The sequence below is a fragment of the Phodopus roborovskii genome, unplaced genomic scaffold (assembly GCF_943737965.1).
Source record: "Phodopus roborovskii unplaced genomic scaffold, PHOROB, whole genome shotgun sequence".
NCBI classification, from domain to species: domain Eukaryota; kingdom Metazoa; phylum Chordata; class Mammalia; order Rodentia; family Cricetidae; genus Phodopus; species Phodopus roborovskii.
In genome coordinates, this window is record NW_026126434.1 from 20492463 (window position 1) to 20507149 (window position 14687).

Sequence of the window (14687 nt, forward strand, 5' to 3'; positions counted from 1 at the left end):
TGTTATAAAAAGCTTACATTGGCCCTCAAAAATCAATGAAAACAGATGACGAATTCCCCATATATTTACAAAATAACATAAAAGTCACTATTCACACTAAATATTGTAGACTGTTCAGAAAAAGAACATATCTACATATGAATTATTAGTTTAAAGTGAATTTACCAAGTTTACTGGGTAGAAATTCAGTGTTTTAAAAAGTATTTTTGTAATCAAGCAACAAATAGGTAATTAACTTTTAAAAAGTGATAAATCGCTATAAAGGAATACTCTCTCAGCCTAGACACAATGGGGAGGGCCTAGGCTATGACCAAAATGATGTGACAGACTTTTATGATTCCCCATAGAAGACCTTGTTCTTTCTATGGAGCAGGATAGGGATGGGATGGGGGCAGGTGGGGGACATGGGAGAATGGGAGGGAGAGGGAACTGGGATTGATATATTAAATAAGGTTGTTTTTAATTTAAATAAAAAGATACATTTAAAAAAGTGATAAATCCATAAATGATGCTCCATGGCTTTGGAATGGGCATTCTAAGTGTCTAAAGGTCACTGAGATGGAGAATTCAAGTCTGGGCAAGTGTTTGACTTGTTTCCTTAAACCAACTTGTGATGCTATTATTTGTAAGTTTATTAGGATAAAGTGACTCTGTTTTAAACTATGAGCTACTGATCACAGTACGTACTAAAATGGAATTTAATTACACTTATTCTTAATTAGCTTATGCTTTTAATTTAAAGGTAATTACAGTCATAATTTTCAGCAAAGTTAGGGAAGCACTGTAATGTTCTTATGTTAGTCCTGAAAACATTGGGCCAAATACTTTGATGATCTTCTGGTGTGTATAAAATCAATCAGGTAGATAGGTTCTCTATGAATCAGTAGTTCTGTTTGTTTATACCTATCTAAAATAAATAAATAATATATCCACCAAAACTATATAGGAAGTCCAGTATAGATTTTACATAGGAGCTACAATTTCACCCAATCTGGTAATCAATGATGATAAAGTTGTTTATAATTGGTTGAATTTTTATTTTCAAACATAGTTTTGTTTTATTCTATGTGCTTCAAATCTTTATGTAAAACTTGGGATTATACTCAAGAATACATCATCAGATTAAAGGAATACATACAGTGAGTTGAAACTGGAAAGAATGAAAAACACAGAGTTTAGCATATGTCTTGAATGACTTCTAACCAATAAGTTCATAATTAGTAGGGCTCTTCTCCTGAAGTATTTGAAAAGTTCATGCATGACAAAGTTTAAAAGAAACAAATACATTATAAACAGCCATGACAATGAAACAATTTTTTTTCATACTGGGACATTACCAGGAACACTGTGATATAGTAACTCTGTGCATTTATTCACCACTGGCTTTTATACCACTGGAGCATATTTACTGTACTTCTCATATCCTAGAAAGCCTGAGGTCATATTGATGAGACTTCATTATGACTCCCCTTTAGCCAAATGTCTGTTTTTCTGGGCAAGTTTTCTATACAAGCACTGTGAAACTCGATACAAACTATCCAAGGAGGTTCACAGTCAATTTAAAAATCTGTGTGTAATCAATTTCTAATGCTTTATGTTCTTAATAATAAAAAAAAACTCTAAAAGCTACTTCACAATTCTGAATCTAAGATGCCACTTACAATTTAAGGAAGTCAATATGAGACGTTAAATTAACCTCAGGTTTCCTGAATAAACAAATTATATTGCAAATGTTGACATCACAAGTACACCATAAATTATGCCTTAGTTAATAGCTTAAATGTCCAGCAGACCAATTTTTAATGTTACTTCCTAATATTTTATAATAGAATTACTATATAAGACTTATCATTTTAGTAACTTTGCCTCTTCTGGTATTAAGTGGAATAATGTTAGTTTATCATAGGACTAGAATTCTACTAATTTTACTAACACTGAAATGCACTGCTGGTAAACAGATTTTAATTTTTTTCTGTAAAATAGCCTGGTTAAAAATCTCTGAATACCTACACACAATCTCAAACCTTGTGACTTCATTGTTTCCTGTGACAGCTGAGGGTGTAGGGGCAGAGATATGTCCTCAGGTTTTACATGACCTGTTATAAAGTGACAAATGAAAGTCAAAAGCCAAGTAGTCTCATTTGAAAATGTGGAACTTTACCACAATAATGTATAAACTCATGAGGTTAAAAAAGATAACAAGGCTTCAGTTTCTAGGAAACTACCAATAATAAAATTAAATACATGTTTCTTCTCCATGTCTTCAAACCATGTTTTCCAAAAGTCTAAGGAGTGGGATAATTAACATCATTTGTATCAGTAATTATTCATATTAACTTTACAATTTGATAAGAGAACCACATTGTAATGAAATGACTGTAAGAAAAGCCTTTGGGATCTTCATGACATGGGTCCAGTTTCAGAATGGATAGTTCCTGTCTAAACAAAGAGGCTTAGGTCCTTTTATCAGAAAAGTAAGCAAGGCATTTTAGATGGTTACTACAAATTAATGGAAGCAAGGGCCTTATGTTGAATCTAACTGATGGGGTAAACATCCAAAACAAGTTATCAAAATCAAATATGTACCAATGAAACTTTATCATGAAATTGTTAACTTTTTTTTTCTTCATTACTCCCATATTCATGTTAGGGTAATTCTAGATCCCAAGACTTATAATTATATTGCTAATAATTCTGTTTTTTAAAACTGAAGAAAACTGGTTAGCACAGCATGATAGTCAAATAGGATGTAAACAGTTGAAGCCTGTGGAACACCAACACAAATATAATTTAAACCACTGTGTTTGCAGATACTCATTTTATATAGTTTTTTCTTAAAATGAACACATTTTCCCATTCTTTTCAAATTTTACCAGGATTCTCCTTCAATGCATCATAGTAGCAACTAAAATGAATTATTTATGATAAGCTAACTGTAGAGTACATAGTGGAGTACAGGATGATGATGGCACACCATTAAATGCAGTTGGTTATAAGGACAAGTTTACTAGATACAGCATATATTTGGCAATTATATGTATTATACTTTTAATTGCCTTTTCTATAGAATTCCATACTGTCATGGAGATGTCTATGTAGAAATGAAAGGGAATGTTCATCAAGATGAGTATCGTGTAGTTGTTGGCATTTAATACAAGGCCTTTTGTCTTTGAATTAGGAGATACAGTTGTTTAATTGGATATCTCATTTAGCCTTACATGCAGCTATCTTTATTCCTGTCGCTATGGCTGATCACAGCTTCTAATACTAGCTCTTATACCACCAAGTATAACATTCTTTCTTATTCTTTTTTTTCTTTGTCTTCTTTTTGAAAATTTTGATACAACACAATTCTCCCTTCTTTTTCCTCTTTCCAAAGCCTTCCATATACCCCTCCTTACTATCTTTCAAATTCATGGCTCTTTTAATCCCTAATTGTTATTGCATTCATATAATATTTCGCTTAAAGAAGTCCTAAAATTTTGAGCTTCATTTTTATTAAAGCTTCCCTTGAGAAATGTTAACTTTTTCCAAGTTTCTCCAAGACACATAGGATGAGTAAGGACTGTCTTGGACCACAACGTGTGTCCAACAGCAGGGTGTGAGAGCATACACACTTATTACATGTGATCTTGTGACACCGTTGCCTTATTCCAAGCTAACATTGGAAAACCACTACAAAAATATTCTCATAGTGTTCTAAGTACTTTGTATCTCATGGAGAGTCATTTCAATTGCCTCTTCAGCTACACTTACACTGTATAATAATCTTAATGATTTTGTCCACCTGTAGGAGCCAGCTACTGAATTTCAGTTAAGTTAAACCCACCCAGAAAGAAAATATCTGGGAACATTTCTGTTCTTTTACTTTTCTTCTCTCAGTTTCAAGGATATTTTGTTTGATTTGGTGATAGATAGTTACTATTTGCTATATTTGGTATTTATAAAATAAAATTATTTGTGAGGTTACTTTTCTAATAATACTCTAATATCTTAGATTTTGTTCTGCTTTATTGTCATATTTTTATAAGAACAATTTATACATAAATTCTATTTTAGGGAGTTGTAAAGTCTTCATTTAAGTTCCTGTATTAGTAGCTACTTAAATATGTATGGTTCAGTCTTAACAACTAAAACATGTACCCACTATTATTAACTAAACTCTATTTACACATCCTTGATTTTTTTTAAATCCAGCATCCTCAAATCCCCATTTATGAACTTCATTATTTTAGACCATGGAAAGTTTTCACTGTGATGACCTTGAGAAAGATTGGTCAGACAACCATCCCCTCTAGTAGATAAAAGGTGACATACATTCTTATTCTATAGTGAATATGTAGCAACTAATACATATCACATGGTAATTTCTGTCATTTATAATCATTTGTCATATGTTCCATAAAAATATGTAGCTATTTATATTAGGGGAAAGTAAGCTGCATATATGAAGCCTATTAAGCTCATCCCAGGTCAGTATGTATTTCCTGAAAAGGAAAGCATAGTCTGCTGTTATGTTTTACACATGGAAAACACACTAATTCAAGTCCAGGTCTGAAGCAGAAAGAGATCCTGCCCAGCTCCACAACAGAGTAGAGAAGTACTTCCCCCCTCCCATGCTTTCCTCTTACTCGTGGCTTCTGCTGCTTGAAAGAGGCACATCACACTGGGAAGGATAATTGAGACATGTTATTACTCTACAGGTCTGCTTATACTCTCATTCAGAGGCCTCTTGCACACATATGCAGAATGATGTTTAGACAAATACCTAGCCACCCTGTGGGTCAAGATAGTGTACTATAGATTTGTAGATAGTGTACAAAGGATTTGTTGATTGGACAGGGAACATCCCTAACCACATATGGCCTTCTGCTGAGCAGATTTCCTTGAGATTGTCAAGCAACGTCTGTCTAATGCCATGAATCGCACAGATTATATTGATAACTGGAAAGCAGCGGTGTGTCAGTCTGATCACCTCTCATAAACTCATGCTTTGTGAGATGACATACAGAGTGTCCTCTACATTTGATAACATGTTTTGTCATTAAGCTAAATGACCCTTCAGATCTTTCCAGTTTTGGAAAACACATATAAGCAAGTGGGAGAGGCATGGTTGCAGAAGCAGGAAGCTGTCTAGTCACATCATATCTCTCAGGAAGAAGGGAGAAGCCTCAAAGCTAGACCGACCTTCTCCCAACTGGGTCCACCTTTAAATATTCCACAGCAATATTAAATACATAACTACTACTAGCCAATACCAACATATAAACATATGGTGCACCTTCCACATTGAAAACACAATGTAATTGTTACCAGTTAAATAATATATATATAATATGTGTGTTAGAGTATGTATGTGTGTTTGTGCGCATGTGCGCAAGTAATATATATTTATTTCATGACACTGTTGTTCCTATACAGTCCTTAAAATTGTATTGTGAAGAATATGTAGCAAATTGCTTAGTTAGTACAGTATACATAGCAGTAACGCCTGGTATTTAACTACTGGGCAGGGCTGTCTTGCTCAGTTTGATGTTTCTTTACTAGTTTCAGTAATCCAAAGCCACATGGTTTTAATAGAATGTTCTTACATGTAATCCCCACTGTGACATCAATTTACTTCTTATGTTGCACTGGGATCCTATTCCTTAGAACCATTTCTATATTTTGGAGTTTTGAAGTGGCATTTTTATTAAGTTGGTGTTATTGATTTTTCCTTTTTGCTTTTTGCATTTGTTTTATAGCAAGTGGACACTTCCAGCGTGTTGTACCTTTGTGGGTAAATAGTGTATTTGTATCAAAATTGCTTTTTGCAGTCTCTGTTGTAATCTGCTGAAGCAAGCCAGCAGTTCTGAAAAGTTCTTTTAAAAATCACTGCTTTCACACCACAGTTTGCTTGCAAAAATGAGACTGACTAAAAGGACACATTTTAAGAGACACCAAGAAAGAAAATTCTAATATCAGCACTGTGCCGGGAGTATAAAATCCCAGAGTCCGCTAAGAGACACATTCTGATGAATATTTTGCATACATTTGATATTTAACCTTTTCATCTTGATGTTAGGAAACCAAGAAAAAAGTTGAATTGGTATAAACAGAAAGGAAAGACATATTGAGCAAGAATGACTTCATTATGTATTCTTTGTTATCTGTTCAAATCCTTATTAATTTCTTCTGTACAATGATCAATACAAGTTATCCAGCCTCAGCAATCAACAGCACAGAAAGACTTGTTTTATTGTATTCTTCATTCAGCAATGTTATTGTGAAGCAAATCCTAAATGCCATATCATTTCACATGTAATCATTTTGATATTTATATTGATACTAAATGATGAAGGCTTTATACTAAAGAACACCTTTGAAATATTACAGAGATGCCACAAATGAATGGCTTATATCATTCACTCCAGTGATATTTCCAAAGTCAAGTCCTGAGTGTCATTCTAAATCAAATCATTCAAGGGACAAGGCCAGATCTCCCGAGCCATCCCCTCTACCAGGAAGGAACTCTCTTGTAAATGGTAGTATAACATCTTCATTTTATTGGTCTTGCTAGTGTAACTTGAATTTTACTTTGTACATTCTTTTATGCCCAGGCTTCCTGTTTCACCATTATGTTGCTGGTCAGTCCATCTGTACTGAACCTGCAGCAACACAGTGTGCAATGGTCTGAAGGTTGTTCACTTCAAACTTAGTTGGATTTTTGAAGTACTGAGGATTGAAGAAGGACATTTGTATTCTCAGAAACCTTTCTATCATAGTGATTTATCTCCATTCCTTAACTATGGAGGGATATTCAATTTTTTCTGTCAACACTTATTTATCTATACTCTTATGTATGGCATGAGGGTACATTTAGATATGTTCTTGTTTGGTAAATGTTAAATCATTTAAAGAGGAAATTGCAAGTGATAGGATATGCATGAATTTTCTAAGGAAATATTTTCAAAGTGGTTAGGAAAATTTGGTCCCACTGCAGAACAACAGCATGCACCGTGCTCCACCTTCTGGAGAAAATTGGTATTTTCACGGTTTCATTTCTTTCTTTCTTTTCTTTTTTTTTTTTTATTAAAAAAAATTCCATTTTATATACCAACCCCAGTTTCCCATCCCTCCCCTTCTACCACCCCTCCACTTCCCTCTGTCCTGCTCCCTGTTCACTCCTCAGAGAGGGTGAGGCCTTGGAGAGTCAACAGCGTCTGGCAAGACAAGTTAAGGCAGGACCAACCCTCTCCCCACTGTATCAAGGCTGAGCAAGGTATCCCACCATTGGAAATGGACTCTTAAAAGCCAGTCCATGCACCCAGGATGGATCCTTGTTCTATTACTACAGCCCCTCCTACTTTAGTCACCTTTAGTCATGCTGGTTAAAAAAAATAGACATGTTTTATTGACTTTTAAATAATATTTCCTGCTACTAGTTAAAAAGAAATTTCCTAAATTTTTAATTATAATTTTTAATAACTATCCTATCTTAGAGACTGCCATTCTCTCCTGGATTATGAATTCTACTCTTGCTGAGTAGAACCTGTATTCTTTGGTGTTGGGAAGAACATTTGGTATATATTTGTTGTCTCCAGTTGATGTAAGATGTCATTTAATTCTGAAGTTTCTCTTTATGTTTTGTTCAGATGACCTATCTATTGGAGAAATATCTATTGGGGTATTGAAATCACCAAGTGTTATTGAGTGTCTGTTAATTTGTGTCTTTAACTCCTTCCCTTTGCCTTTTATGAAATAGGGTATATTCTTGGCCATGTTATTTTTGCAATTTGGCCTGGGCACTGGGACTTGTTTCTTTAATTGTGTTTCTGATGGGATCTCCTGGCTTTACTAAGATTATGCCAGTTTGTGGGCTGAGTGACCTAACATAGGTCATGCAAAGCTAGTGAATGAGCCCTTTGGCTGGCCCTGGCAAAGATGACTCCCAAACCCCAAGTCTGGAGCTAGGTCTGTGGGTGTAAGATGGCATTGGCAAAGGGAAAGATGGGAGAAGAAAGGAGTGTCTCACCAGTCAAAAGATGGCTCTTGAGAAAAGACTCAGCAGCCACTGATCTGCACCTGGGTCTGTGTGGAAATGGTCACAGTCAGGGAAAAAAAGGAGGAGAATGGGGGGGAAATGCAGAAGGTAGAGACCAACTTAGGCAGCAAAGCTTACCCAGGAGCAAAGCAAGTTCATGGGGTCCTTATCTGGAACTAAGCTTCTGAGTTTGCTGATCATAGTGGGATGGTGGAAAAGGAATGCGAAAGAGAATAGAGTTCCCAGATGAGACTTACTGGCTGCTTTTGTGTGTCAACTTGACAGAGGCTAGAGTCATCAGAGAGGAAGGAACCTCAGCTGAGGAAATGCCTCCATGAGATCCAGCTGTAAGGCATTTTCTCAATTAGTGATCAGTGAAGGAAGGCCCAGCCCATAATGGGTGGTGCTTTTCCTGGGCCCGTGGTTCTGAGTTCTGTAAGAAAGTAGGCTGAGCAAGCCATGAGAAGCAAACCAGTCAGCAGCAGCCCTCCATGGCATCAGTTTCTGCTTCTGGAGTCCTTCCCTGTTTGAGTTCCTGTCCTGACTTCCTTCAGTGATGAACAGCAGCGTGGGAATGTAAGCAAAATAACCCCCTTTCTTCCCAACTTGCTTTTTGGTCATGGTGTCTCTTGAGACACCAGGCAAACGATTCTCATAAGAAGAGGGTTCTCAGCTGCAGGTCTGGACCTAGACTCATGCATTTACAGATGGCTGTGGAAGGGGCAGGGAAGGGAAGAAGCTAACCTCAGAAAAGGACTCAGCCTTGCACAGGGTGCTGCAGTCCCAGCCTCAGAAATCTTAACACTTGCTCCCCTGCTAAATGCAACTGACTTTGCAGTTCAACAAGTGTGACTTTTTTTTCACATTTCATGATGATTTGTTGACGATTTTGTTGTTTTAAACATCTGTTAAATGTTGGTTATTGTCCTATGCTTCCCACTGTCCCCAAGCAAAGGATGATATGAATGAGGCTCACAGAGAAAATTTGGATGTAAAGTCAATTTCATTAGACAGGGTTTGTGTTGTTAATATGTTAGTGAATCAGAGTTACATATTAAATTTCTTTTATAGAAAAATAGTTAAGAAAGATTGTATATTGGCTAACTATATAAAAGTGTGTAAACAGAGACTTACATACAGACTGGTCCTACATTGCTTGAACCCCAGAGTTATTGTTCATTAATTAAGCATTCATGATAATTTTATACAACTTAAGACCCACGTATAATGAAATAACAACTGTATGAAAATATAAATCAAACAATGAACACGATGATTCTCTGGGGGAAATCAAATTAGATTAGTGAAGGCAAATATTCTCTTTGAGACTCTTGATCAAAATCAGTTAAGTTGGCAAAATGAGCAGTGTATCATATGATACCTGCACAATAAACAGTAATATTATATTTACATTCTAACACATCTTACTGTTCATTAAATAAGGCAATTGCTTAACTATTAAGAAAAAATAACTTTATAAATCAATACAAAATCTTCTACCAGCCATAGCATCTGGAAACAGTGATCTTATTATTAAATACATAATGTATGTATTAACAAAACTGTACCTATTGAGGCACTCCTACCCAAGTTTTACATGGATGTACCATTTAGATACATTTCAAGCAGCCTAAACTTGCCTGTCTTTTGAGGCATTGATCATTCATTTATTCAAGAAACATTTTCACTATTAAAACTTCATAAACTATTTTACTTTCTTGGTAGTGATTTTCTTTTCTTTTCTTTTTGTTTTGAGACAGGGTTTCTCTGTATATATTTGGAGCCTTTCTTGGAACTTACTCTGTAGACCAGGCTGGCCTTGTACTCACAGAGATACCCCTGCCTCTGCCTCCTGAGTGCTTGGATTAAAGGTGTGTACCACCACCACCTGGCTTGAGTAGTGATTTCTGATGCCTTTTGATTTTCATTTGATCTATATAGTTTATGAACCTTAAAATAGCTGTGTAAATGATTGATGGGGAAAGACACTAAATAAATAAATACATACATACATACATAAATAAATGGTATCCTTAAGCATTTGCCCAGGCTGGTCTGATTACGTACAGGGCTCTTCAAAAAACATTAAAATGTGCATATTGAAATATAAAAAGATATAGAACATACTTATTTGTGTAGCTGATATGCCCAAAACTATGAATAGCACAAAGTATAGACTACAAAAGAGCAGGTAGTCTTTGTTCTTATATTTCTCTATGAAGCCTTGACTGTCTTAGAACTTGCTCTGTAGACCAGGCTGGCCTCAAACTCACATTGATCAGCCTGCCTCTGCCTCCCAAGTTCTGGGATTAAAGTCAAAAGCTACTGTGCCCCGCAATGATTAGCCTGCCTCTGCCTCCCAAGTTCTGGGATTAAAGTCAAAAGCTACTGTGCCCCACAAGATCAGGCAGTCTTAGGGGCTCCCACCCCCACAAGACACTCAAGAGTTTACAAAGTAGCATGAATTGTGCCTCAGTCAGAAAAGTTCCCATGAAGATATGCTTGTACATTCTCCCCCATGTGGCACATGTACACAGGCAAGCTTACAGACACACAAGAATATTTCTAGTATAGACATGGGAATATGCTTGTATACTCACACCTACAGGTTACATGTACACAGGCATGGAAGCACAAAGATACAAGCAATATTACAAGAAATATTAAACATTTAGTCTACTAATTTTACACTTATTTTTTCTTTTATTTTCTTTTCGTGTGTATGGATATGGTGTGTTTGTGTGTATGGTGTGTGTGTGGAAGGGGGTAAGTGAATGTGGAATGTACCTCTGGATACCTGAAGTTGGCATCCACAATATTCTTAAACTGTTCTCTGCATTATTCTTTTAGGCATACTCTTTCAATAAAACCCAGAGACCAACTAAATTATTTCTTTTGTTAACTTGTTGGGATGGCCTCCTCTGTCTTCTGGGACTGGAATCAGGGGCCACCACAACACTGTTCAATCACTACATACCTCAAACACAAAAGACAAGGGGCTCCCTGCCTTTAAGCATTGGGTTCTGAAGACAATATTCCTAAATCAGCCTTATTCTAAGAAGCAAGATATATGCCTCTGACATATTTCTGCAGTTACAGATAAGGGGTAATTAGGGAAGTTCTTTTTCAGGGTATTTACCTGAGCTCTGAGTATACAAGACTCTGTCCTCTTGCTTGAGTGGCAAGCCCTAAAGTCAATTATTTTTTTAATTATGTATCTCACCATCTTATTCCATTTGTTTGCATTTAGTGCAGATTTTGATTGGCAAGTGTCCAGTCAGAACCTCCAAACCTTGTTCGCAGATAATTCCTCTTCTAGTAGCTTCAAACATTTGTCAGACAGGTCTGTTACAAGCAGATCATAAGAACCGTGCTCTACTTTATGTGTAAATGCACATGTGTGTGTGTGTTAGTGTGCTATAACTGTAAAAATGAGCAAGGGCCAGCTGCATTCAGATGTTTACTATAAACACAACAACAGGAACAGGAGCCAAGATCCCTCATGTGTACAATGATGAGCTCCAGGATTACCTGGCTGTGCCTGAACCTGCCCCTCCTCCACACCAAGAAACCAATGCTGCAAACATTTCCAAAGCTGAAGATCAAATGAATTTTTATTTAAGTGTAAACCAAGATAGTAGCATGAAGAGAATAAAATGGCAAGATCTTCTGTTATACTGCAGCTTGCTATTTAGTTTTCAAAGACTTAAATCCCTTTCTGATATTAACTTAAATTGTTGTTTAGATATATCTTCTATGGCTCCATATAGCAATCATGTCACTTTTCTCTGTTGATAGGACTAAGCCATTGTTTCTCCTCCTTTTCCTTTCAGAAGTATAAAATAATAAAATTTCTTGTAGAATGGTATTTCTGCTTACTTTCTAAAATAAAACTAAATTATTTGCTGTGAAAGATATGTAAGACACCAAATCCTGAATTGAAATCATAAAAATCATAAATAAATAACACTAATCTCTGAGATAACCATACAATTGCAAAAATAAATGAATACATTTCCTTTCCAGTAGTTGCAATTTGATGTTTTGGAGCTTTGTCACTAAGTGTATTGTTTTTAAAATCGCCAGTGAAATGTAAGGGAAGGTTTATGCTAGAGAAGTAGATTTTATTATCAGAATGGCTATTTGTTAATCTACCTTTTACATGTATCACCAACCTTCATCTTATGACTCTCTGAAATTATTTCTTATTTTAAAATAAAAACCCCAACCTCAATCTATTTTGCAAGTGCTAGCTTGTGAAATAACTTAATCCATTAAGGTTTTTGCAAAAGAAAACAGATGCATTTTTCTCCACAGGGGCTGAGAAACTAATGGAAGCAAAATAGTCCAAGTGTTTTTCAAGTTTCTGTTTCTTTATCCAATCACAGTCTTGATGTTGCAAACTTCACACACTTAAGGACTCGTGTGTGGACTGTGCAGATTTGCCTACTTATTCTAGTACTGAGTCTGTGGTTTGGGCAGCTTACTTCTCCCTTCTGCTATATAATCCAGACATGGTTTTTAAGCTGGATAGTTTGTACAGATGATCAAAGGAGAGCAGACAGTTTTTCTTTCCTTTTTCTTTTCAGCTCACTCCAGTTGGCACCACAATATTCACGGGGTTTTCAGGAGACAATGGAGCTACAGACATAGATGATGGCCCGAATGGACAGATAGAGTACGTCATTCAGTACAACCCTGAAGACCCGGTAGGTGCTCATGCTTGTGTTTGCTGAGAGGCATGTAGTAGGTAGTTGCTTTAGCTAATATAATTAATAAATTATCCCTGAGTTGCACTATTCTTAATATTGATGAATATTTTATAAAAGCTTATTTTGGAGATAGATAAAATGCACCATTTTTTAAACAATGAATTTCCATTACATTGAATGAATCACCAGTGACAACACAGAACAGGACATCAGCCTAGAAGCTGCAGATAATCTAACTGCTACCATTATACCTGGAAAAAAACACAGGAAGTATGTTTCTGGTATAGAATGTCCCTAATGCCCCATCCATGTCACTGAACCCTTACAGAACAAGGCACACAGCCATGGCCCTTTGTGGTTTGTGGGTAGGGATGGTTTGTTTGTTTTAGACCACAGTATATCTGTTTTGGTTTTCTAATTGTTTTTGTCATGAAATGATTTGTTTCTAGTGACTTCTTACATAATGTCAGAATTCTTTAACTGAAAAGTCCAAGAGAACATGGCACACAGAAGCAACTCAGCAGGGCTCACATTGGCTCAGGGAGGCTGAAGCAACAGACACAGAATCTGCATGGGTCTGTCCTAGGTCTACTGTATGTATGTTATGGTTGTTGGCTTGGTGTTTGGGGCAGGGTAACACCTAGCAGTGGGAGTGGATGTGTCTCTGAATATTTTTGCCGCCCTTGGGAGTCTTTTCCTCTGACTAGAGTGCCTTGTTTTAACCTAGATATGAGGGCTTTTGTCTTACATTGTTGTATCTTGTTTTACTGTGTTTGGTTGTTGTCTCTTTGAAGCATGCTCTTTCTGAAGGGACATGGGGAGAGTAGATCTGGGAGGAGTGGAGGGAGGGTAAACTGTCATCATACAGCATTGTATGAGAGAAGAATCTGTTTTCAATAAAATGAAAATGGGGAGGGGAAAAAATCTAACCAGAGTTCTTCATAACTCCTGAGGCAGCTTCTGTAATATTCGAGGTTTCCACAAACAAAGAAAAACTACCTCTCAAGTGAATTTTCTGATGTCACACTTCTCTTTCATAATTATGTTACAGATATAAAATGCAGCACAGCTAACATCACATCCTCATCACTCAGACCTGCACTCTTTATGTAGCTTTTTATAAAGAAGAAGTAGCAGGAATGAATCCTTGGGTTTACAGAGTGAGGGCTCAAATGCAGGTCCAGCTATCACTGATTGTGGATTTAAATGAATGACACACAACAAGTGTACACTTCTTTGCATTTTTGAAAAAAAAAGTTTTAAATGTTTTAAAATTAAAATATAATGCACAGTATCCCTTCCCCTTTACCCTCCCATTCTTTCACTCTGTTCTCTCTCAAATATACATCCCCCTTCTAAATTCTTGTTACACAGCCCTGAAAACACATACATGCATGATACAGGTGCATTTATATTCCTAATTACAACCTGCTCATTCCTTCAGTCTATATAATACTTCTTGTATGTTTAAGACTTCAGAGCTGACCAGTTGGTATTAGATAACTAATTGGGAGAGTCTTCCCTTAGAGCTTTCTTCTCTCAGGTCAGATAGTTCAGGAGAGAAACCCTTGTCCAGAGGTGAAAGTGTCCCGCTGATGTTTCAGAGCACAGAGCCTCATTTCAGAAGGGTGGGCTTTTCATTGTGTGCTAATGAGATGACTGTTGATGACCTGTGTTGAAACTTAGAAATAAGGAATTAAAAGCAAAATCTTGGGAAGATAGCAATGTCAAGGGAAGGCTTTGAAAAGTTGGGGTTTGTTTTCATCTCCCCTACAACAGAGCCTTAGAACAAGAGTGTGGGCATAGACATAGGGCATGATGCCAAGCAATGAGAATGTGAGGGGAACTTGGCAATGATCAGTTGCAATGAAGTGTTGCAGGAGAAATGATGTAAGGAGCATGAACTTGAGCAGTCAAGGGTGAAAACAACTCCTTCCCTACAGCGGCAGGAA

At 36.5% G+C, this 14687-nt stretch overlaps 1 protein-coding gene across 1 annotated transcript in view; it reads left to right on the forward strand.

Moving 5' to 3' along the window:
• Pcdh15 (protocadherin related 15) overlaps window positions 1-14687 on the forward strand; it is a 586560-nt gene that overhangs the window by 200073 nt on the left and 371800 nt on the right. Inside the window, exon 6 of the mRNA XM_051186893.1 lies at window positions 12613-12732. Within this exon, the coding sequence (XP_051042850.1) occupies window positions 12613-12732 (120 nt within the window). The remainder of the gene's footprint in view (window positions 1-12612; window positions 12733-14687) is intronic.